General features: G+C 54.8%; 1 protein-coding gene across 1 annotated transcript in view; it reads left to right on the top strand.

The window, feature by feature from the left end:
• Window positions 1-9,560, top strand: part of aunip (aurora kinase A and ninein interacting protein) — a 10,568-nt gene extending 1,008 nt beyond the window's left edge. The window contains exons 2-4 of the mRNA XM_078427909.1: window positions 5,931-6,056; window positions 7,241-7,385; window positions 8,435-9,560. Coding sequence (XP_078284035.1) covers window positions 5,967-6,056; window positions 7,241-7,385; window positions 8,435-9,498 — 1,299 coding nt within the window. The 5' untranslated portion in view covers window positions 5,931-5,966 and the 3' untranslated portion in view covers window positions 9,499-9,560. The remainder of the gene's footprint in view (window positions 1-5,930; window positions 6,057-7,240; window positions 7,386-8,434) is intronic.
• The last annotated feature ends 14,389 nt before the right edge of the window (window positions 9,561-23,949 follow it).

Genomic DNA, 23,949 nt, shown 5'->3' with positions numbered 1-23,949 from the left:
TGGGGGGTACAGGGAATTGGGGTACATGGGTGGGGGGTACAGGGAATTGGGGTACATGGGTGGGGGGGTACAGGGAATTGGGGTACATGGGTGGGGGGGGTACAGGGAATTGGGGTACATGGGTGGGGGGGGTACAGGGAATTGGGGTACATGGGTGGGGGGTACAGGGAATTGGGGTACATGGGTGGGGGGTACAGGGAATTGGGGGCAGAGGTGAGGGGTACAGGGAGTAGGGGTACAGGGAATTGGGGTACATGGGTGGGGGGGTACAGGGAATTGGGGTACATGGGTGGGGGGTACAGGGAATTGGGGTACATGGGTGGGGGGGTACAGGGAATTGGGGTACATGGGTGGGGGGGGTACAGGGAATTGGGGTACATGGGTGGGGGGTACAGGGAATTGGGGGCAGAGGTGAGGGGTACAGGGAGTAGGGGGTACAGGGAATTGGGGTACATGGGTGGGGGGTACAGGGAATTGGGGTACATGGGTGGTGGGGGGTACAGGGAATTGGGGTACATGGGTGGGGGGTACAGGGAATTGGGGGCAGAGGTGAGGGGTACAGGGAGTAGGGGTACAGGGAATTGGGGTACATGGGTGGGGGGTACAGGGAATTGGGGTACATGGGTGGGGGGTACAGGGAATTGGGGTACATGGGTGGGGGGTACAGGGAATTGGGGTACATGGGTGGGGGGGTACAGGGAATTGGGGTACATGGGTGGGGGGTACAGGGAATTGGGGTACATGGGTGGGGGGTACAGGGAATTGGGGTACATGGGTGGGGGGTACAGGGAATTGGGGTACATGGGTGGGGGGTACAGGGAATTGGGGTACAGGGAATTGGGGTACATGGGTGGGGGGTACAGGGAATTGGGGTACATGGGTGGGGGGTACAGGGAATTGGGGTACATGGGTGGGGGGTACAGGGAATTGGGGGCAGAGGTGAGGGGTACAGGGAGTAGGGGTACAGGGAATTGGGGTACATGGGTGGGGGGGTACAGGGAATTGGGGTACATGGGTGGGGGTACAGGGAATTGGGGTACATGGGTGGGGGGGTACAGGGAATTGGGGTACATGGGTGGGGGGTACAGGGAATTGGGGTACATGGGTGGGGGGTACAGGGAATTGGGGTACATGGGTGGGGGTGTACAGGGAATTTGGGTACATGGGTGGGGGGGTACAGGGAATTGGGGTACATGGGTGGGGGGGTACAGGGAATTGGGGTACATGGGTGGGGGGGTACAGGGAATTGGGGTACATGGGTGGGGGGTACAGGGAATTGGGGTACATGGGTGGGGGGTACAGGGAATTGGGGTACATGGGTGGGGGGTACAGGGAATTGGGGTACATGGGTGGGGGGGTACAGGGAATTGGGGTACATGGGTGGGGGGGTACAGGGAATTGGGGTACATGGGTGGGGGGTACAGGGAATTGGGGTACATGGGTGGGGGGGTACAGGGGATTGGGGTACATGGGTGGGGGGTACAGGGAATTGGGGTACATGGGTGGGGGGGGTACAGGGAATTGGGGTACATGGGTGGGGGGTACAGGGAATTGGGGTACATGGGTGGGGGTACAGGGAATTGGGGTACATGGGTGGGGGGGTACAGGGAATTGGGGTACATGGGTGGGGGGGGGGTTACAGGGAATTGGGGTACATGGGTGGGGGGGTACAGGGAATTGGGGTACATGGGTGGGGGTGTACAGGGAATTGGGGTACATGGGTGGGGGGGTACAGGGAATTGGGGTACATGGGTGGGGGGTACAGGGAATTGGGGTACATGGGTTGGGGGGTACAGGGAATTGGGGTACATGGGTGGGGGGGTACAGGGAATTGGGGTACATGGGTGGGGGTGTACAGGGAATTTGGGTACATGGGTGGGGGGGTACAGGGAATTGGGGTACATGGGTGGGGGGTACAGGGAATTGGGGTACATGGGTGGGGGGTACAGGGAATTGGGGTACATGGGTGGGGGATACAGGGAATTGGGGTACATGGGTGGGGGGGGGTACAGAGAATTGGGGTACATGGGTGGGGGGGTACAGGGAATTGGGGTACATGGGTGGGGGTGTACAGGGAATTGGGGTACATGGGTGGGGGGGGGGTACAGGGAATTGGGGTACATGGGTGGGGGTACAGGGAATTGGGGTACATGGGTGGGGGGTACAGGGAATTGGGGTACATGGGTGGGGGGTACAGGGAATTGGGGTACATGGGTGGGGGATACAGGGAATTGGGGTACATGGGTGGGGGGTACAGGGAATTGGGGTACATGGGTGGGGGGGTACAGGGAATTGGGGTACATGGGTGGGGGTGTACAGGGAATTGGGGTACATGGGTGGGGGGGGGTACAGGGAATTGGGGTGCATGGGTGGGGGGTACAGGGAATTGGGGTACATGGGTGGGGGGTACAGGGAATTGGGGTACATGGGTGGGGGGTACAGGGAATTGGGGTACATGGGTGGGGGGTACAGGGAATTGGGGGCAGAGGTGAGGGGTACAGGGAGTAGGGGTACAGGGAATTGGGGTACATGGGTGGGGGGGTACAGGGAATTGGGGTACATGGGTGGGGGGGTTACAGGGAATTGGGGTACATGGGTGGGGGGGGGGGTACAGGGAATTGGGGTACATGGGTGGGGGGGTACAGGGAATTGGGGTACATGGGTGGGGGGTTACAGGGAATTGGGGTGCATGGGTGGGGGGGTACAGGGAATTGGGGTACATGGGTGGGGGTACAGGGAATTGGGGTACATGGGTGGGGGGTACAGGGAATTGGGGTACATGGGTGGGGGGTACAGGGAATTGGGGTACATGGGTGGGGGGTACAGGGAATTGGGGTACATGGGTGGGGGGGTACAGGGAATTGGGGTACATGGGTGGGGGTGTACAGGGAATTTGGGTACATGGGTGGGGGGGTACAGGGAATTGGGGTACATGGGTGGGGGGTACAGGGAATTGGGGTACATGGGTGGGGGGTACAGGGAATTTGGGTACATGGGTGGGGGGGTACAGGGAATTGGGGTACATGGGTGGGGGTGTACAGGGAATTGGGGTACATGGGTGGGGGGGGTACAGGGAATTGGGGTACATGGGTGGGGGGTACAGGGAATTGGGGTACATGGGTGGGGGGTACAGGGAATTGGGGTACATGGGTGGGGGGTACAGGGAATTGGGGTACATGGATGGGGGGTACAGGGAATTGGGGGCAGAGGTGAGGGGTACAGGGAATTGGGGTACATGGGTGGGGGTACAGGGAATTGGGGTACATGGGTGGGGGGGGTACAGGGAATTGGGGTACATGGGTGGGGGGGGTACAGGGAATTGGGGTACATGGGTGGGGGGTACAGGGAATTGGGGTACATGGGTGGGGGGGTACAGGGAATTGGGGTACATGGGTGGGGGGTACAGGGAATTGGGGTACATGGGTGGGGGGTACAGGGAATTGGGGTACATGGGTGGGGGTTACAGGGAATTGGGGTACATGGGTGGGGGTACAGGGAATTGGGGTACATGGGTGGGGGGTACAGGGAATTGGGGTACATGGGTGGGGGGGTACAGGGAATTGGGGTACATGGGTGGGGGTGTACAGGGAATTTGGGTACATGGGTGGGGGGGTACAGGGAATTGGGGTACATGGGTGGGGGGTACATGGGTGGGGGGGTACAGGGAATTGGGGTACATGGGTGGGGGGTACAGGGAATTGGGGGCAGAGGTAAGGGGTACAGGGAGTAGGGGGTACAGGGAGTTGGGGGCAGTGGTGAGGGGTACAGGGAGTAGGGGGTACAGGGAGTTGGGGTGCATGGGTGGGGGGTACAGGGAATTGGGGTACATGGGTGGGGGGTACAGGGAATTGGTGTACATGGGTGGGGGGTACAGGGAATTGGGGTACATGGGTGGGGGGGTACAGGGAATTGGGGTACATGGGTGGGGGGGTACAGGGAATTGGGGCAGAGGTGAGGGGTACAGGGAATTGGGGTACATGGGTGGGGGGGTACAGGGAATTGGGGTACATGGGTGGGGGGTACAGGGAATTGGGGTACATGGGTGGGGGGTACAGGGAATTGGGGTACATGGGTGGGGGGGTACAGGGAATTGGGGTACATGGGTGGGGGGTACAGGGAATTGGGGTACATGGGTGGGGGGGTAAAGGGAATTGGGGTACATGGGTGGGGGGTACAGGGAATTGGGGTACATGGGTGGGGGGGTACAGGGAATTGGGGTACATGGGTGGGGGGGTACAGGGAATTGGGGTACATGGGTGGGGGGTACAGGGAATTGGGGGCAGAGGTGAGGGGTACAGGGAGTAGGGGGGTACATGGAGTTGGGGGCAGTGGTGAGGGGTACATGGAGTAGGGGGTACAGGGAGTTGGGGTACATGGGTGGGGGGGTACAGGGAATTGGGGGTACTTGGAATGGGGGGTACAGGGAATTGGGGGTACATGGAGTTGGTTACAGGGAGTTGGGGTACATGGCATGGGTGGGAGCACAGGGAGTTGGGGTACATGGGTGAGGGGTACAGGGTGTTGGGAGACAGGTGAGGGGTACATGGGTGAGGGGTACAGGGTGTTGTGAGGCAGAGGTAAGGGGTGCAGGGAGTTGGGGGCAGAGGTGAGGGGTTACATGAATGAGGGGTACAGGGTGTTGGGGGGCAGAGGTGAGGGTACAAGGAATTGGGCAGGTGTGATGGGGACAGGGAGTTGGGGTTACATGAATGAGGGGTACAGGGTGTTGGGGGCAGCGGTGAGGGGTACAGGGTATTGGGGCAGAGGTGAGGGGTTACATGAATGAGGGGTACAGGGTGTTGGGGGGCAGAGGTGAGGGGGGCAGGTGTGATGGGGACAGGGAGTTGGGGTATGTGGGTGAGGGGTACAGGGAATTGGGGGGCAGGTGTGATGGGGACAGGGAGTTGGGGAGCAGGGGAGTGGGCGGGGGCAGGGAGTTGGAGGTGGATGCACAGGGTGTTGGGCAAGGCTGGGGGTACATGCAATGGGGGGACATGGAGAGGGGACGTTTGAGGTGGGAACAGTTGTCACATTGGAGGGGCCAGGGGTGGGTTCCACGGAGTTGGACAAGGGTGGGGAGCACTGAGGGAACGGTTGGGGGGGCGCGGAGTTTGCAGAGTCAGGGAGTTGGAGCAAAAGTGGGGGGCACAGGTAGAAGGAAGATTGGGGGCAGGAATGGGGGGGCTCACAAGGAGTTAGGCAGTCCATCAAAAACATGCCTTATAGATTCTGCATCAGAAACTGCCATAGTCTTGATGGGCTGAATGGCCTCTCTCGGGACATAACAATTCTGCGATGGTTTAGGTTTATCATTGTCACGTGAAAAGCTTTGCTTTGCATGCTATCCAATCAGATCAGATAATACCATACATAAATACAATCATGTCAAGCTCAAGTATTATAGATAGAGCAAAGAGTGCAGAATATCATTCTCAGGAGTGTGGTGTGTCAGTTCTACAGACAAAGTGTAATGTCATTGTAGGAAGGAACTGCAGATGCTGGTTTAAACCAAAGAGAGGCACAAAAAGCTGGAGTAACTCAACGGGACAGGCAGCATCTCTGGAGAGAAGGAGAGAAGGAATTGGTGATGTTTCAGGTTGAGAAGAAGGGTCTCGACCCAAAATGTCACCCATTCCTTCTCTCCAGAGACGCTGCCTGTCCCGCTGAGTTACTCCAGCTTTTTGTGTCTTATCTTATGGCAGGACCTGATGGACTGAGGTGACTTGGTATCACTGGCCTGGGAACCTGTGTCTCTTGGAAAGGCAAGGGTGATAGAACAGCGCCCAGCATGGCCTAACCCGTGAATCTTTCGGGGGTAGACACAAAATGCTGAGGTAACTCAGCGGGTCAGGCAGCATCTCGGGAGAGAAGGAATGGGTGACGTTTCAGGCCGAGACCCTTCTTAAGACAAACCGTGAATCTTTCCACAGTTCCTCCTGCCAGCATCATCCGCCAGGCTTCAAACAATGAAACGTCGGAGGAGATTTGGGATCCAGAAGGTGGAGGAGTGTGGGATTTGGTTGGACACAGAGGAGCTGAAGAGAAAGAAAGTGAAGGTCGGTAAACTTTGGGGCTATGCTCACCCTGTATAATGTTCCATTGTTCATGGCTGGATCTCTCTTTTCTGATTTTGTTCCCTTCAGCCAACTTGTCATCATCATCATCATCATATATCTACAGCCGGAAACAGGCCTTTTCGGCCCTCCAAGTCCGTGCCGCCCAGTGATCCCCGTACATTAACACTATCCTACACCCACTAGGGACAATTTTTACATTTACCGAGCCAATTAACCTACATACCTGTACGTCTTTGGAGTGTGGGAGGAAACCGAAGATCTCGGAGAAAACCCACGCAGGTCACGGGGAGAACGTACAAACTCCTTACAGTGCAGCACCCGTAGTCAGGATCGAACCTGCGTCTCCGGCGCTGCATTCGCTGTAAAGCAGCAACTCTACCGCTGCGCTACCGTGCCGCCGTGTTGTTGAATATTCTACATTTATTTGTGCATTAATGAGCCAACAAAACACTGGCAAGTAAGAATATAATTCATAAGGTCATAAGTGATAGGAGCAGAATTAGGCCATTTGGCCCATCAAGTCTACTCCGCCTTTTAACCATGGCTGATCTATCTCTCCCCCTAACGCCATTCTCCTGCCTTCTCCCTATAACCCCTGACACCCATACTAATCAAAAATCTACCTATCTCTGCCGTAAAAATATCCATCGATTACTTCCACAGCCTTCTGTGGCAAAGAATTCCACAGATTCACCACCCTCTGGCTAAAGAAATTCCTCAATCTTCATAAAGGAACGTCCTTTAATTCTGAGGCTATGACCTCTAGTATTAGACTCTCCCACTGGTGGAAACATCCTCTCCACATCCACTCTATCCAACCCTTTCACTATTTGGGTACCACCTCATTCTTCTAACCTCCAGCGAGTACAGGCCTAGTGCTGTCAAACACTCATCATTGTTTGGTTGCCGGTAGATATGACAATTAAATCCATGGAGGAAACCCCACACGGTCACAGGAAGAATGTGCAAACTCCTCGCAGATGGACCTGAGATCAGTATCGAACTCGGGTCTCAGGTACGGTGAGGCAGCAGCTCTACCTGCTGCGCTGCCGTGCCGGCCTTTTCCTGATAGTGGGCTGGACATCTGACCAGTTCATCCCTCCCTTGCCCGCCGTTTGTAACTCACAGTTTGTCCTAATGTTAAAACCATTTTCTATTTCCAGGCCCACTCCATTTCTGAGTTTATGAACCCTCTGTCCAGAAGCAAGTACAACATAGACGTTGCTCTGAACTTCACCCAGACAAGGTCTACCCAAAGGTGTGTCAAGCAGACAACCGTCTCTTCCTTCTTCTTCCCAAAGTCCAAAGGTACTGGTCACTTTCCATTTGTTAGCTTTGGTGTCATGGAATTTGGGGTGGGTTTAAAAGTTTAAGAGGGTCGGCACAGTGGCGCAGTGGTTGAGTTGCTGCTTTACAGTGCCAGAGATCCGGGTTTGATCCTGGTTACGGGTGCTTGTCTGTATCGAGTTTGTACGTTCTCCCTGTAACCGCGTGGGTTTTATCCAAGATCTTCGGTTTCTTCCCACACTCCAAAGACTCACAGTAACCTGTAGGCTAATTGGCTTGTTATAATTGTAAATTGTCCCTAGTGTGTGTAGGATAGTGTTAATGTGCAGGGATCGCTGTTCGGTGCGGACTCGGTGGGCCGAAGGGCCTGTTTCTGCGCTGTATCACTAAACTAAACAGGTAGGAGAATTCTCCTTTAACCAGCCCTTCACAAACATTCAAGAGCACTCGGGATCCTAGGTTCACTGACTTCATGGTGACCTTCGAGTTTGCATCAGCACAAATCCTACTGAAATTCAATTTTCTTCTCCCTGCATTCCCCTGATGCACTATACCCCTGATCAACACTCACCCTTACACCAGAGGACATTTATAGTGGCCCCTGTTCATTGCTCTTCTGCCCTCACTGATTCAGTTTAGTTAATCGCCACATGTAATAAGGTGCAGTGAAAAGCTTTTGTTGCGTGCTATCCAGTCAGCAGAAAGACAATACATGATTACAATTGAGCCATTTACAGTGTATGGATACATGATAAAGGAATAATGTTTAGTGCAAGGTAAAGCCAGCAAAGTCTGATCAAGGATTGTCCGAGGCTCACCAATGAGGTCGATAGTAGTTCAGCACTGCTCTCTGGTTGTGGTGGGATGATTGTCAACCTTGTCAACTGACCACTTTCTCATGATTTTATAATCTTGCACATACCTCAACCTGGATGACCTCTGCTCAGGACCACAAAGCTGCCAATATCCTCCTAAACCTCTGCACTCTGCGTCCTGTCTTGTGCTATCACATTCGCTGTATAACATGGCCCAGATCTGATTGTTGGTTGCCTTTGATTTTTGCATCGTAGATAACACCAGGAGTCTCCCCGGTGCATGTAGCCTGCAGGTGGTGGACACTGCCTCACCATTCACTGGCACCACCGACGAAGGAAGGCTTGTAGATCAGCCTAAGCTGATCATTGGCCCCGATTCCCATGGAGGCGGCTTTGGCTGCAACACTTTGGTGGATGGGGGGGAGATGTGGGAGGTCAGTCCGGACACAGACACAGCCTCCCCTCGCAGCACTGCATACCTCAACACTACAGTGACAGCTGAAGAGCAGGCACCACCGCTAACACAGCACATAGCTGCTGCAGGCACTGACAGTGGGACACATGGGCTGCAGTCCAGAACTACAGGACAGACTGCTGCGTCCACGGAAGGTCCGATTCTGCCTCCTGATGACGGTAGCCAGCTTGATTTTACTCAGGATTCACAAGGGAACAGAGTCATCTCACACAGGGAGTCCGTGTGGTCCGCTGCTGAGAGTTACACAATAGTCCAGGGGGCCTGGTCTGATGCTGACCCTGATTCACCGTGCACAGAACATTTCAGAGCAGAGTCACCGGGCTGTCTCACCTCGACACTGCGTACTACGAGCAGAGCCCAGTGGTCATCGGAAAGGAAGGCAGTGTTTTCACCCAAGAAGTTAAACTCAGACCGGGACAAACGTTCACTGCTGGATGATAAGGAAAACATCGGTGAGCCTGCGTTGTCTCGTTTTGTGGGAAAGAGGAAGAGTCGACCATCTTCGTCAAGGACCCTGTTGCCTCTAGGTAGCCCTTCCCTCCAACATTGTGTCAACGTACACCGTGATGAGCTGCTGGCCTTCAAAGGGCTGACCAGTGACCAGTGCGAGCTGTCGGTGTTGTTCAGCCAAGATTCACAGGGCAACCGGGTCATCTCCCACCGCAGTGTGGACAGCAGGAGCCACATGGGGGACAGTGGGCGTCCGCTCGTTCCAATGTCGCGTTCAAACCGTGCTGTGTGTGAATCACCCCAGGCTGAGCACAATGCCCCCTTCTCTCGGCTGTTTACGCAGGACTCTGAGGGCCGAGCTGTGATCAAGCACACTTCAAGGGCAACAAGCTGATTCTTGCTTTGCTTGTGAGTCATTGTTTTTCCTCCTTGCCCTGAAGGTAAATGTAAAAGTTAAAAAGAATAAAGATTATTTTGGTATTGCTATTGGTTTATTACTGCCATGTTACTGAGATGCAGATACAGGTACATTTGTTTAAAGTGGAGACTGACAGATTCTTGATTGGTACGGGTGTCAAAGGGAACGGGGAGAAGGCAGGAAAATGGGTTTGTGAGGGAAAGATAGATCAGCCATGATTGAATGGCGGAGTGGACTCAATGGGCCGAATGGCCTAACTCTGCTCCTATAACTTATGCTACTCGGGCTGATCGGAGCTCTTAGCACAGCTGTCTACTGAATTTGAACAGTCCAGAGTGTAATGGTCATTTGAACCAACAATGAAGTTCTTGATGAACAATCAAAGAGGGTGGCACAGTGGTAGAGTTGCTGCCTCACAGCTCTAGAGACCCGGATTCCATCCTGACCTCGGGTGCTGTCCGTGTGGAGTTTGCACGTTCTCCCAGGTTTACTCCGGGTGCTCCGGTTTCCTCCCATGTCCCAAAGATGTGCGGGTTTTGTAGGTTAATTGGCCCTCTGTAAATTGCCCCTAGTGTGTAGGGAGTGGACGAGAAACTGGGATAACATAGAACTAGCGTGAACGGGTGATCGATGGTCGGTGTGGACTCGGTGGGATGGAGGGCCTGGTTCTATTTTTCTGTTTCAAATTTTACATATTCACGACATGATTAACATTCAGTAGCAATATACTCCTCCCTCACCAACTGGGTCCTCTTCAGATCAGTTCGTCTATCTATATACTAAAACTCTTGTTTGTTTGTTTGTTTGTTTGTTCCTGAACTACAGCCAAAACGGTGCACAATAGCATGACAATTTTAGGCCCACCTTAATCACCGTCGTCCCTTAGGTGCTAATGGAAGAAGTTTCATTGAAATCGGTGTTATATTTTAAAAGTTATTCACATTTGAAAGTTTAAATCTATCTCCTATGGAGGGAGGGAGTGGGGGGAGGAGGGAAGATAAGGGGGGTCGAGAGGAATGGAGTGGGGGGGGAAGGGGTAGTGGGGGAGGAGAGGGTGCTGCACCAATGCAGGAGAGGTTTGGGCCCAACGGGTCCACTTGATCTAGAGTTAACCCACATTGTGTGTGCGGTGCTGCACTGCCTGAGTGGTACCACCAGGGAGCCTCAGTGAGCTAGGGTTGCCACTAAATAACTAGGAAGGAACTGCAGATTCTGGTTTGTACTGAAGATAGACACAAAATGCTGGAGTAACTCAGCGGGACAGGCAGCATCTCTGGAGAAAATCATTCTGCAATGAGTGACTGCAGATCCACTTCTGGGACCAGCAGGCAGAGAGAGTCGCCTGGCTTGGGCACCATCTTGGGCGTTAGTGCAGGTTAAAAGCAATAAGAATCTAAGGGGATTTGACAGAATCAGCTGCAGCCAACGTGAGTAATTGAGGGCAACAGGAGGGGTGTCATTGCTTTGTTAGATAATTGGTCTGATAATGAGTACAATGTGAACGTGTGTGCACTAAGAATGTTTTAAAACAAAAAGGATATGCGTGTCTAGGCTTCGAAAAAAGGATGGCATACCAAACCAGAAGAGTTGGCACAGTTGCTGCCTCACGACGCCAGAGACCCGGGTTCGATCCTGACTACGGATGCTGCCTCTGCGGAGTTTGTTCATTCTCCCTATGTTTGCATGGGTTTTCTTCGGGTGCTCCAGTTTCCTCCCACACTCCAAAGATGTACAAGTTTGTAGATTCATCGGCTTTGGCAAAAATTGTCCCTAATGTGTAGGATAGTGCCAGTGTACTGTATCGCTGGTTGGCGCGGACTCGGTGATCAAGGGGCTGTATCAAGTCAGTATTTAATTTAACGATCCAGCGCAGAAACAGGCTCTTCAGCCCACCGAGTCAGCGCAGACCAATGATCCCCATACACTAGCACTAACCTACACACAATGGACAATGTACAATTTTTACCAAAGCCAAATTAACCTACAAACCCATCTGTCTTTGGAAACTGGGGTATCCCATGGAAAACCCAGGGATTGTACAAACTCCGTACAGTCAGCACACGTAGTCAGGATGGAACCCGGGTCTCTGGTGCTGTGAGGCTGCAACTCCACCGCTGTGCCACCATGCTGCCGCAGAATCAGACAGTCATAGAGTGTAATAGACATTAAGACTGGTGGGAGAACTGGGAAAGGGGAGGGGATGGAGAGAGGGAAAGCAAGGGCTATTTGAAGTTAGAGAAGTCAATGTTCATACCGCTGGGGTGTAAGCTGCCCAGGTGAAATATGAGGTGCTGTTCCTCCAACTAACTATTAAGAATATCTACTTGTCAAATCCCTCACATTTAGCAGCAGTAGAGCTACTGCCTCGCCACCCCAGAGACCCGGGATAGACAATAGACAATAGGTGCAGGAGTAGGCCATTCGGCCCTTCGAGCCTATACGCACCGCCATTCAATGTGATCATGGCTGATCATTCTCAATCAGTACCCCGTTCCTGCTTTCTCCCCATACCCCCTGACTCCGCTATCCTTAAGAGCTCTATCTAGCTCTCTCTTGAATGTATTCAGAGAATTGGCCTCCACTGCCCTCTGAGGCAGAGAATTCCACAGATTCACAACTCTCTGACTAAAAAAGTTTTTCCTCATCTCAGTTCTAAATGGCCTACCCCTTATTCTTAAACTGTGGCCCCTTGTTCTGGACTCCCCCAACATTGGGAACATGTTTCCTGCCTCTAACATGTCCAACCCCTTAATAATCTTATACGTTTCGATAAGATCCCCTCTCATCCTTCTAAATTCCAGTGTATACAAACCTAGTCGCTCCAGTCTTTCAACATAGGACAGTCCCGCCATTCCGGGAATTAACCTAGTAAACCTACGCTGCACGCCCTCGGTTCGATCCTGACTACGGGTGCTGTCTGTACAGAGTTTGCACGTTCGCAGAGTTTGTACCAGATTGATCCCTGGGATGGCAGGACTTTCATATGAAGAAAGACTGGATAGACTCGGCTTATACTCGCTGGAATTTAGAAGACTGAGGGGGGATCTTATTGAAACATATAAAATTCTTAAGGGGTTGGAGAGGCTAGATGCGGGAAGATTGTTCCCGATGTTGGGGAAGTCCAGAACAAGGGGTCACAGTTTAAGGATAAGGGGGAAGTCTTTTAGGACCGAGATGAGAAAACATTTCTTCACACAGAGAGTGGTGAATCTGTGGAATTCTCTGCCACAGAAGGTAGTTGAGGCCAGTTCATTGGCTATATTTAAGAGGGAGTTAGATGTGGCCCTTATGGCCAAAGGGATCAGGGGGTATGGAGAGAAGGCAGGTACAGGTTACTGAGCTGGATGATCAGCCATGATCATATTGAATGGCGGTGCGTACAGGCTCGAAGGGCCAAATGGCCTACTCCTGCACCTATTTTCTATGTTCTCCCCGCGACCGCGGTTTCTACGGTTTCTTCCCACACTCCAAAGACGTACCGTTTTGTAGGTGAATTGGCTTGGTGTAATTGTATAAAAATTGTAAAATTGTCCCTAGTGTGTGTATAGGGCAGTGTTAATGTGCAGGAATTGCTGGTCGGTGCGGACTTGTTGGCCTGAAGGGCCTGTTTCCGTGCTGTATTTCTAAACTAAACTAAACATCTCATACACCCACACAAAACCTATTTTCAGCCTCCTGTTCTCCAAAAACAATCCCAGCTTCTCTATTATGGCTGAAACCCCAGTCCCTGGAATTATTCCAGTAAATCCCTCAAACATTTCTCAGACTTTCACATCCTCCCCAGGGGCTGACGATTAGAAATGGTCACGGCGCCTATTGGCGTCTAAGCCATGTTTTAAACAGGATCAGCAAATGCTTTTAGACTTTTAGATACAGGGTGGAATCAGGTCTTTCGGCCCAACTTACCCACACCACCCAACATGTCCCAGCTACACTAGTCCCACCTGCCCCGCGTATGGCCCATTTCCCTCCAAACCTGTCCAATCCATAGAAACATAGAAAATAGGTGCAGGAGTAGGCCATTCGGCCCTTCGAGCCTGCACCGCCATTCAATATGATCATGGCTGATCATCCAACTCAGCATCCCGTACCTGCCTTCTCTCCATACCCCCTGATCCCTTTAGCCACAAGGGCCACATCTGACTCCCTCTTAAATATAGCCAATGAACTGGCCTCAACTACTTTCTGTGGCAGAGAATTCCACAGATTCACCACTCTCTGTGAAAAAAAAGTTCTCATCTCGGTCCTAAAAGACTTCCCCCTTTTCCTTAAACTGTGACCCCTTGTTCTGGACTTCCCCAACATCGGGAACAATCTTCCTGCATCTAGCCTGTCCAACCCCTTAAGAATTTTGTAAGTTTCTATAAGATCCCCCCTCAATCTTCTAAATTCCAGCGAGTACAAGCCGAGTCTATCCAATCTTTCTTCATATGAAAGTCGAAGGCTGTCCACTGTGCAAAAGCCCGGCCCAACATTTGAAACATAAATGATGGTGTAAGGACATACGGATTCGCGGGGGGGTCTCGAACCCTCGGTTGGGCTAACGGGTCACGTGGTGCGGGAGCGCGAGGTATAGTTGTGTCTGGCGCCAAACTGGAGAGATGAGATTAGATTATATTAGCTAGTTAAGTAGTGTGCGTCCAAAGTAAGTGCGTTGCGTCTTGTCACGGTTTTTACCAAGAATAAAGTATTTTGATAACATCGCTCGTTTTGGACTCACTACATTGGTGACCCCGAACGTAAGATCTGAAGCGAACACGCAGAATGTCACAGGTGGGAGCGAGCGCGGGCGAGGTTCACCTACCGCCGTTCTGGGCCCATCAGCCGCACCTGTGGTTTGTGCAGGCGGAATCCCAGTTCCATCTTAAGAGGGTGGAGAAAGACCAGGAGAAGTTCCACCACCTGGTGAGCTGTCTGCAGGCGGAGGTGGCTGCGCGGGTCAGTCAATACCTGACCAGTCCACCCCAAACGGAGCAGTACGTGGGGCTCAAGAGGCTCCTACTGAGGACTTTCGGCTGGAGCCAGAACCAGCGGGCTCTGAAGCTCCTCCATTTACCAGAGCTGGGGCAGCGGCTGCCGTCGGAGTTGATGACTGAGATGCTGACCTTGGTGGGCGACCATCAGCCGTGCATGGTTTTTGAAGCGGCTTTTCGGGAGAAACTACCCCGGGACGTCAGGCTAGTGTTGGCCGACGTCTCGTTTGAAGATCCGGTAGCGTTCGCCGAGAAAGCCGATGCGCTCGTCAGGGAGTGACACACCCGAGACGATTCGGTTAATCGTGTCTCGAGGCCCAGCGGCAGTCGGTGGAGCGGCCGAGAGAGCGACGCATCGGCCGCTATTTCGCAGTCAGCCCGCCAAGAAGGGGCTGCGGAACATGTTTATTGGTCGCGGGCTCTAGCAACAGGGCCGAATAGGCGCGGCTGGTGTTTCTCCCATCGGCGGTGGGGCAGTGTGCGTTTCCGGGAAATGCCTGGGCCGATCGAATGTAGAGGCAGTCTCGATTGGCCGTAATTGCCGCCTCTACGCGACGGACCAAGGTACCGGGTTCGTCTTTCTGGTGGATACGGGAGCGGTTGTGAGTATTGTGCCCCCCTACGACTGCGAAGTTCAAGCGGGGGGGGGAAGGGGCCGCCCCTCATTGCGGTGAACGTTAGCCCCATCCGCACTTACGGTAAAAGGGCTATGTCCCTGTCCTTCGAGTCCAGGATCTACCATTGGGATTTCATCGTGGCGGATGTGGGCCAGGCCATTTTGGGTGCGGATTTTCTATGGGCGTTTTCGTTGGTCGTAGACGTCCGCGGGAGGGGCCTGCAGCCCTCGGCTGGCGTACGGCCCGAAGTACGGGGCCTGCGGCCCCTCCAAGCGCCGCCCCACCCAGTTCAGCGATCCGGGCCATCACCACGGCCCCCGGTCAGTTCGATGCGGTCCTAGGGGATTTCCCGCAGCTCCTCGTTCAGCGGTTCGATGCACCTTCCGAGAAGCATGGGGTCGTTCATTTCATCCTGACCGAGGGGCCGCTGGTTTTTGCCCGGGCACGGCGCCTCCCACCCAACAAGCTGGCCATGGCTCGAGAGGAGTTCCTGAAATTGGAGAGGCTGGGAATTGTGCGGCCTTCGAGTCGTCCGTGGGCCTCCCCCTTCCATATGGTTTCCAAAGCATCTGGGGGGTGGAGACCATGTGGGGATTTCCGACGACTTAACGCGGCAACACGGCCGGACCGCTACCCGATTCCGCACATACAGGACTTCTCAGCCAGCCTGGAGGGGGCTACAATTTTTTCAAAGATCGATTTAGTGCGGGGATATCATCAGATCCCGGTCCACCCGCCGGACATTCCAAAGACGGCTACCATTACTCCATTCGGGTTGTTTGAGTGGTTGCGCATGCCTTTCGGCCTTAAAAACGCAGCTCAGGCATACCAGCGTCTGATGGACCGTGTGGGTCGAGGTTTGCCGTTCGTGTTTATTTACCTCGATGACATTTTGATTGCCAGCCGTTCGGTCCAGGAGCACTTAGTCCACCTCCGCACTGTATTCCAGAGGCTGCAGGACCACGGCCTGATTCTCCATCCGTCCAAATGCCAATTCGGCCTGTCGCCGGCAGATTTTTTGGGACACCGGGTTACTCCGGCCGGTGCCACTCCTTTGCCAGCTAAGGTGAACGCAGTCCGCTCTTTTCCACGCCCTACTACCATCAAGGGTTTGCAGGAATTTGTGGGCATGGTGAACTTTTATCACCGGTTCGTGCCTGCAGCAGCTCGGGTCATGCGCCCCCTTTTTCAATGCCTCGCGGGTAACCCCGCTGAGTTGGTATGGTCCGCAGCTGCAGAGACGGCTTTTGTCGCGGTCAAACAGGCCCTTGCCAACGCCACCATGCTGGTACACCCACGCTCCTCCGCCCCCACGGCGCTGACGGTGGACGCCTCAGACGTGGCGGTGGGTGGGTTTTTGGAGCAGCAGGTCGAAGGTCAATGGCAGCCCCTGGCGTTTTTCAGCCGGCAGCTCTCGCGAGCCGAGCTCAAATATAGTGCGTTTGATAGGGAGTTCCTGGCCCTCTATTTATCAGTCCGCCACTTCCGTTATTTTTTGGAAGGCCGTTCTTTTGTGGCCTACACAGATCACAAACCTCTGACATTCGCTTTTGCTAAGGTTTCTGATCCGTGGTCGGCTCGCCAGCAGCGGCACCTCACCCTGATTTCGGAGTTACCCACCGATGTCCGTCATATTGCGGGTAGGCTTAATGCTGTTGCTGATGCCCTGTCCCGGCCGGCCATTCCCTCCGTAGCCGTGGTAGGCGGACAGGTGGATTTCCAGGAGCTAGCGGAGGCTCAGCGCCTGGAAGGAACTGCCGGGGTGTACGCCTCCACAGCCTCGGGACTGCGTTTGGAACGGGTGGCGTGTGGCCCCACAGGTACCAAGTTGTGGTGCGACGTTTCCTTTCCACGCCCTCGCCCGGTGGTGCCTGCTGCCCTGCGGCGTAAGGTTTTTGAGGCCATTCATGGCCTGGCACATCAGGGCGACTTCGGCCATGGTGACCGCCCGGTTTGTCTGGCACGGCCTGCGGAAGCAGGTGGCGGCCTGGGCACGTGCCTGCATTCCGTGCCAGACCTCCAAAGTTCATCGCCATGTCCAGCCCCCATACCAGAGATTCGAGGTTCCCCCAGTCCGTTTTTTCCACATCCATGTGGATTTGGTGGGTCCATTGCCTTATTCCAGGGGTTATACTCATCTGCTGATGGTGGTGGATAGGTTTACACGTTGGCCGGAGGCGCTCCTATTGTCGGATACCTCGGCGGCCTCCTGTGCACGGGCCCTGGCGTTGCATTGGGTGGCCCGTTTTGGCGTACCGGCTATCATCACCACAGATCGGGGAGCCCAGTTCACCTCCTCCCTCTGGGCTGTGCTGGTACAGCTGTATGGGTCTCGCTTACAGCAGACCACCGCCTATCATCCCCAATCCAACGGGATGGTTGAGCGCTTCCATCGGCAGCTGAAGGCGTCCCTCTGTGCCCAACTGACCGGCCACGATTGGGCTGACCAGCTGCCTTGGGTCCTTCTCGGCATTCGTACGGCCCCAAAGGCCGAGCTAGGCACGTCCTTGGCCGAGCTCATCTACGGTTCGCCCCTGCGGGTGCCGGGTGACATCCTCCCTTCCACTCCCGCCTTGCCGCCGTCCGTCACGTCGGTTTTGGGTTCCCTCCGGGCACGGGTGGGTTCTCTGGCTCCAGTCCCGACCTTCAGGCACGGAAGCACGGCGGTCCACGTCCCGTCGGACTTGCGGGACTGTGATTTCGTGTTGCTTCGGAAAGATTCCCACCGCCCCCCTCTTCGGCCAGTTTACGAGGGCCCGTTCCAGGTACTTAAAAGAGGGGCTGTCACCTTCACCTTGCAGGTGGGAAATCGCCAGGAGCTCGTTTCGGTATCCCGGCTCAAGCCGGCCCATTTGGACCAGGACCTCCCTGTGTCGGTGGCCCAGCCTCCGCGCAGGTGCCGGCCAGTGGCCGCCCCACCGGTCCCGCCAGCGGCGCCTTGTTTGCCACCTCTCGGCCCCCCGCCGCCTATGGTTGGTTCCCAATCAAGCGCTCTCCGTCGCCTATGCCCTTCGCTTCCGTGCCCCCTCCATCGCCTCCGGCGGCGGCGCCCTCCCCGCCTCCCGTCACGGTGGCGGTATCGGTTTCCCCTCTCCGTACGCGTTCCGGGAGGGAGGTCCGGGCGCCCGTGAGGTACGGTTTCGAGGGTTCTGGGGGGGGGGTCATGTAGGGACATACGGATTGGCGGGGGGGTCTCGAACCCTCGGTTGGGCTAACGGGTCACGTGGTGCGGGAGCGCGAGGTATAGTTGTGTCTGGCGCCAAACTGGAGAGATGAGATTAGATTATATTAGCTCGTTAAGTAGTGTGTGTCCAAAGTAAGTGCGTTGCGTCTTGTCACGGTTTTTACCAAGAATAAAGTCTTTTGATAACATCGCTCGTTTTGGACTCACTACAATGGACACTAAAGAAGAATGGTGCAATTGGAGCCAGACAGCTCGAGCACAATTGCTGGTGGAAACTGGATGCAGTTGGAATATTTAACACGAGGAAAACGAGTCCAGCCTGGGTTCGTGATAAACCTGGGAGTTTGGGACGGATGGCAGAGTACGTTCAGAGCTGACACAGCAGCGATTCCCAGCAACTGGGTTTATTTTTGTAAAGTGTGGTTAGTTTGACATTACTTGAACAATATTAGTTCTCTCTGCTATTTTTATCTACTGCAGCTACGAGTTTATTGTGTCACCAACAGGTTTTTTAGTACACAGTTCAGTAGTTGTGATGGCACGGTTTGACAAATCATTTCCTGCCCCAGTTTCATCAGGTTCATACGACAGATTGTGAGCAGTTATGGGCGGGATGTGCTGGCGTGGGAGAGGGTCCAGAGGAGGTTTACGAGGATGATCCTGGGGATGATTGGGTTAACAACGTTTGAAGGCACTCAGCCTGTATTTGCTGGAGTTTAGAAGGATGAGGGGGGACCTCATTGAAACTTATAGAATAGTGAAAGGCCTGGAAAGGGTGGATTTTTCCACTGGTGGGAGAGTCCAGGACCAGAGGGCACAGCCTCAGAATAAAAGGACGTACCTTTACAAAGGAGATCAGCAGGAATTTCTTTAGTTAGTGGGTGGTGATGTGGAATTCATTGCCACAGTCGGCAGTGGAGGTCATAGAAACATAGAAAATAGGTGCAGGAGTAGGCCATTCGGCCCTTCGAGCCTGCACCGCCATTCAATATGATCATGGTTGATCATCCAACTCAGTATCCCGTACCTGCCTTCTCTCCATACCCCCTGATCCCTTTAGCCACAAGGGCCACATCTAACTCCCTCTTAAATATAGCCAATGAACTGGCCTCAACTACCTTCTGTGGCAGAGAATTCCACAGACTCGCCACTCTTTGTTTTCTCATCTCGGTCCTAAAAGACTTCCCCCTTATCCTTAAGCTGTGACCCCCTGGTTCTGGACTCCCCCAACATCGGGAACAATCTTCCCGCATCCAGCCTGTCCAACCCCTTAAGAATTTTATATGTTTCAATAAGATATACGGTCATGTCAGTGGATAGTTTTAAGGCAGAGATTGATAGACTCTTGATTTATTCACAAAATGCTGGAGTAACTCAGCAGGTCAGGCAGCATCTCGGGAGAGAGGGAAAGATAGACTCTTGAATAGTTTGGGTGTCAGGGGTTACGGGGAGAAGGCAGGAGAATGGAGTTGAGAGGGAGAGATAGATCAGCCATGATTGAATGGCGGAGTGGACTAGATGGGCCAAATGGCCTAATCCCGCTCCTATTTTTAATTTTTTTATTTTTTTTATATCAAAAAATACTTTATTCAAGTAATAAATATCATTTACAAAACATCTTTTTTAAACAAACCCATCCGACATTTCCGGAGGTTACATATTCAATACAGGCATTTACTTAGACATTTACATACATTTACATACATATCCCTTATTTGGAGGGGCGTCTCTCTCCACCACACCCTGCCCCCCATGTCCAGCAGCGGAAGGACCCTAGACTGTGGTCCTCCCCCACAGGGCCTTGGCGTTGGCTGCACCAAGCTTCAGAGCGTCCCTCAGCACGTACTCCTGCAGTCTGCAGTGGGCCAGTCGGCAACATTCCTTGACGGACAGCTCGCTCCGCTGGGAGGTCAACAAGGATCGGGCAGACCAAAGAGCGTCTTTCACCGAGTTGATGACCTTCCAGCAGCACTCGATGTCAGTCTCGGAATGCGTCCCTGGGAACAGTCCGTAGAGCACAGAGTCCTCTGTGACGGAGCTGCTCGGAATGAATCGTGACAGGGACCCCTGCAAACCTCTCCAGACTCTCCTGGCAAATCCACACTCTTTGAAGAGGTGGGCCACCGTTTCCTCTCCGTAGCAGCCGTCCCGAGGGCAGCGTGCGCTGGTAGTGAGGTTCCGGCGGTGCAGGAAGGATCTGACTGGGAGGGCTCCCCTCACCGCCAGCCAAGCCAGGTCTTGGTGCTTGTTGGTGAGTACTGGCGATGAGGCATTTTGCCAGGCAAGCTGGGCTGTCTTTTCTGGGAACCACGCCACAGGATCCATGGAGTCATTCCCCTGCAGTGCCTGCAGGACGTTCCGTGCTGACCACTGCCCGATGGACTTGTGGTCAAAGGTGTTGGTCCGGAAGAACCTGTCCACAAACGACAGATGGTTCGGCAATGTCCAGCTGACTGGCACATTGCGTGGCATCTGCGCCAGGCCCATCCTTCGCAACACCGGGGACAGGTAGAACCTCAGCAGGTAGTGGCATTTGGTGCCCACGTGCCTTGGCTCTATGCTCCGCCTGATGCAGCCACACACGAAAGTGGCCATCAGAATGAGGGCGACGTTGGGCACGTCTAATCCCGCTCCTATGACTTCTGAACTTCTGAACCTGTGACAGACTGACTTGTGTGGCCCGGGTCTTACTTTCTCCTCAGGCTTTCAAAGTCCATTCTGTGCCACAGCGAGCTGCAGCAGCTGTGCTGAGTCATGAGCTGCGGTTTCAACTGGGCCGCTCAGACATACTTAGCAAGGTCATTCAGGGCAGTACTGAGAGTGTCGCACTCTGAGAGGGGCAGTACTGGGTACTTCCCCCAGTGCCGCCCCACCCACAGTGCGGCACTCCCTCACTGCCCCCCCCCCCCCCACAGTGGGGCGCTCCCTCACTGCCCCCCACCCACAGTGGGGCGCTCCCTCACCGCCACCCCTCCCACAGTGCGGCCCTCCCTCACTCCCACCCCTCCCACAGTGCAGCGCTCCCTCACCCCTGCCCCCCACCCACAGTGCGGCCCTCCCTCACCCCTGCCCCCCCCCCACAGTGAGGTGCTCCCTCACCCCCCCCCCACAGTGCAGTGCTCCCTCACCCCCGCCCCTCCCACAGCACGGCGCTCCCTCATCCCCGCCCCTCCCACAGTGCAGCGCTCCCTCACTCCCACCCCCCCCCCCCACAGTGCGGCACTCCCTCACTGCCCCTCCCACAGTGCGGCCCTCCCTCACCCCCGCCCTATCCCACAGTGCGGCCCTCCCTCACCCCCACAGTGCAGTGCTCCCTCACCCCCACCCCCCCCCCCACAGTGTGGCCCTCCCTCACTCCTGCCCCCCACCCACAGTGGGGCGCTCCCTCACCCCCACCCCTCCCACAGTGAGGCACTCCCTCCCTCACCCCCACCCCTCCCACAGTGGGGCGCTCCCTCACCCCCACCCCCCCCCACAGCACAGTGCTCCCTCACCCCCGCCCCCCTCCCACAGTGCAGTGCTCCCTCACTCCCACCCCCCCACAGTGCGGCGCTCCCTCACTCCTGCCCCCCACCCACAGTGAGTCGCTCCCTCCCTCACCCCCACCCCTCCCACAGCGCGGCGCTCCCTCACTCCCTGCCCCCTCCCACAGTGCGGCGCTCCCTCACTCCTGCCCCCCACCCACAGTGCGGCGCTCCCTCACTCCCACCCCCCCCCCCCCACAGTGCGGCCCTCCCTCACCCCCCCCCCCCACAGTGCGGCCCTCCCTCACTCCCACCCCCCCCCCCACAGTGCGGCCCTCCCTCACCCCCACCCCTCCCACAGTGCGGCGCTCCCTCACTCCTGCCCCCCACCCACAGTGCGGCGCTCCCTCACTCCCACCCCTCCCACAGCACGGCGCTCCCTCACTCTCCCCCCCCCCCCCACAGTGCGGCCCTCCCTCACTCCCACCCCCCCCCCCACAGTGCGGCCCTCCCTCACCCCCACCCCTCCCACAGTGCGGCCCTCCCTCACTCCCACCCCCCCCCACAGTGCGGCCCTCCCTCACCCCCACCCCTCCCACAGTGCGGCACTCTCTCAGTGTGGTGGTGACTTTCACTGCCCTGAGTCTCTGCATTAACTGCTGACTGGCTCCACCAGTCAAACACAGGAAAGGGTTGTGTTTTCGTTTCACTGGAGGAAGTCTTACAAAAACCCCCCAAAATGTCCCGTAGTGCTGCCAAAGTCCCAGCAACCCTGTGGGAGGGGAGTTCCTGAGGCGATGGATGACTGCAGATATTGCAGCCTTCAATAGATCACTCGAAGGTGGAGTTTGTTTCATTCTCCCAGGATCTCATGTCCACCTTAGCCCCTCTCATGGTCCCTCTCCACCACCCTGACCTCCGCCCCACGACTTGTCGGCTGTTCGTTATTGTCACGTGTACCGAGGTACCGTGAAAACCTTTTGTTTTGCATGCTATCCAGTCAAACAAAGGACTATACAATCAAGCGGAGGTCGACACAAAAAGCTGGATTTAGATTTTTAGATTTAGAGATACAGCGCGGAAACAGGCCCTTCGACCCACCGGGTCCGCGCCGCCCAGCGATCCCCGCACACTAACACTATCCTACACACACTAGGGACAATTTTTACATTTACCCAGTCAATTAACCTACAAACCTGTACGTCTTTGGAGTGTGGGAGGAAATCGAAGATCTCGGAGAAAACCCACGCAGGTCACGGGGAGAACGTACAAACTCCGTACAGACGGCGCCCGTAGTCAGGATCGAACCTGAGTCTCCGGCGCTGCATTCGCTGTAAGGCAGCAACTCTACCGCTGCGCCACCGTGCCGCCCTGGAGTAACTCAGCAGGCAGCATCTCGGGGGAGAAGGAATGGGTGACGTTTCAAGTCGAGACTCTCCTTCAGACTAGTCAGGGGAAAGGGAAGTGAGAGATATAGACAGAGATGGTGCGAGATATAGAACAAATGAATGAAAGATAGGGACAAATGTAACGATGATAAAGGAAACTGGCCATTGTTAGCTGTTTGGTAGGTGAGAACGAGAACCTGGTGCGACGTGGGTGGGGGAAGGATGGAGGGAGAGGGAATGCAGGGGTTACTCAAAGTTAGAGAAATCAGCATCATACCACTGGGTTGTCAGCTGCCCGAGCGAAATATGGGATGCTGTTGCCCCCACAGACCCATTGTCTATATATTTCTCGTCACAGGTCCGTGGGTGCGGGGGGAGGAGAGGGGAAGTTTTGTTGCCTCCATCACAGTGAGGGGGTGTTGGAGTCACTGTGATGGATGTTTGTGTTGGGGTCGGGTGTCCTGTGTTCTTTTCTTTTTTGCTGTGTTTTGTATGACTGCTGAAATTTCGCTCGGTGTTGTGCCGAGTGACAATAAAGTGTTGTTATGTTATGTTATGTTATGTTACAGCCTTGTTGTACCTGACCCACGGTCACCATTGGAGTCATCATAGAATCATACAGCTTGAAAACATACCCTTCGGCCCAACTTGCCCACACTGACCAGCATGCCCCATCTACACTGGTCCCACCTGCCCACGTTTGGCTCATATTCTTCTAAACATATCCATGTACCTGTCTAAAAAAAAATCTTACACATTGCGATAGTCCCTGCCTCAACCACTTCCTCCAGCAGCTGGTTC

This window comes from Rhinoraja longicauda, chromosome 34, assembly GCF_053455715.1.
Source record: "Rhinoraja longicauda isolate Sanriku21f chromosome 34, sRhiLon1.1, whole genome shotgun sequence".
Taxonomy (NCBI): Eukaryota; Metazoa; Chordata; class Chondrichthyes; order Rajiformes; family Arhynchobatidae; genus Rhinoraja; species Rhinoraja longicauda.
Note: the sequence above shows the minus strand (reverse complement) of the source record. Positions and strands in the feature narration are given on the sequence as shown.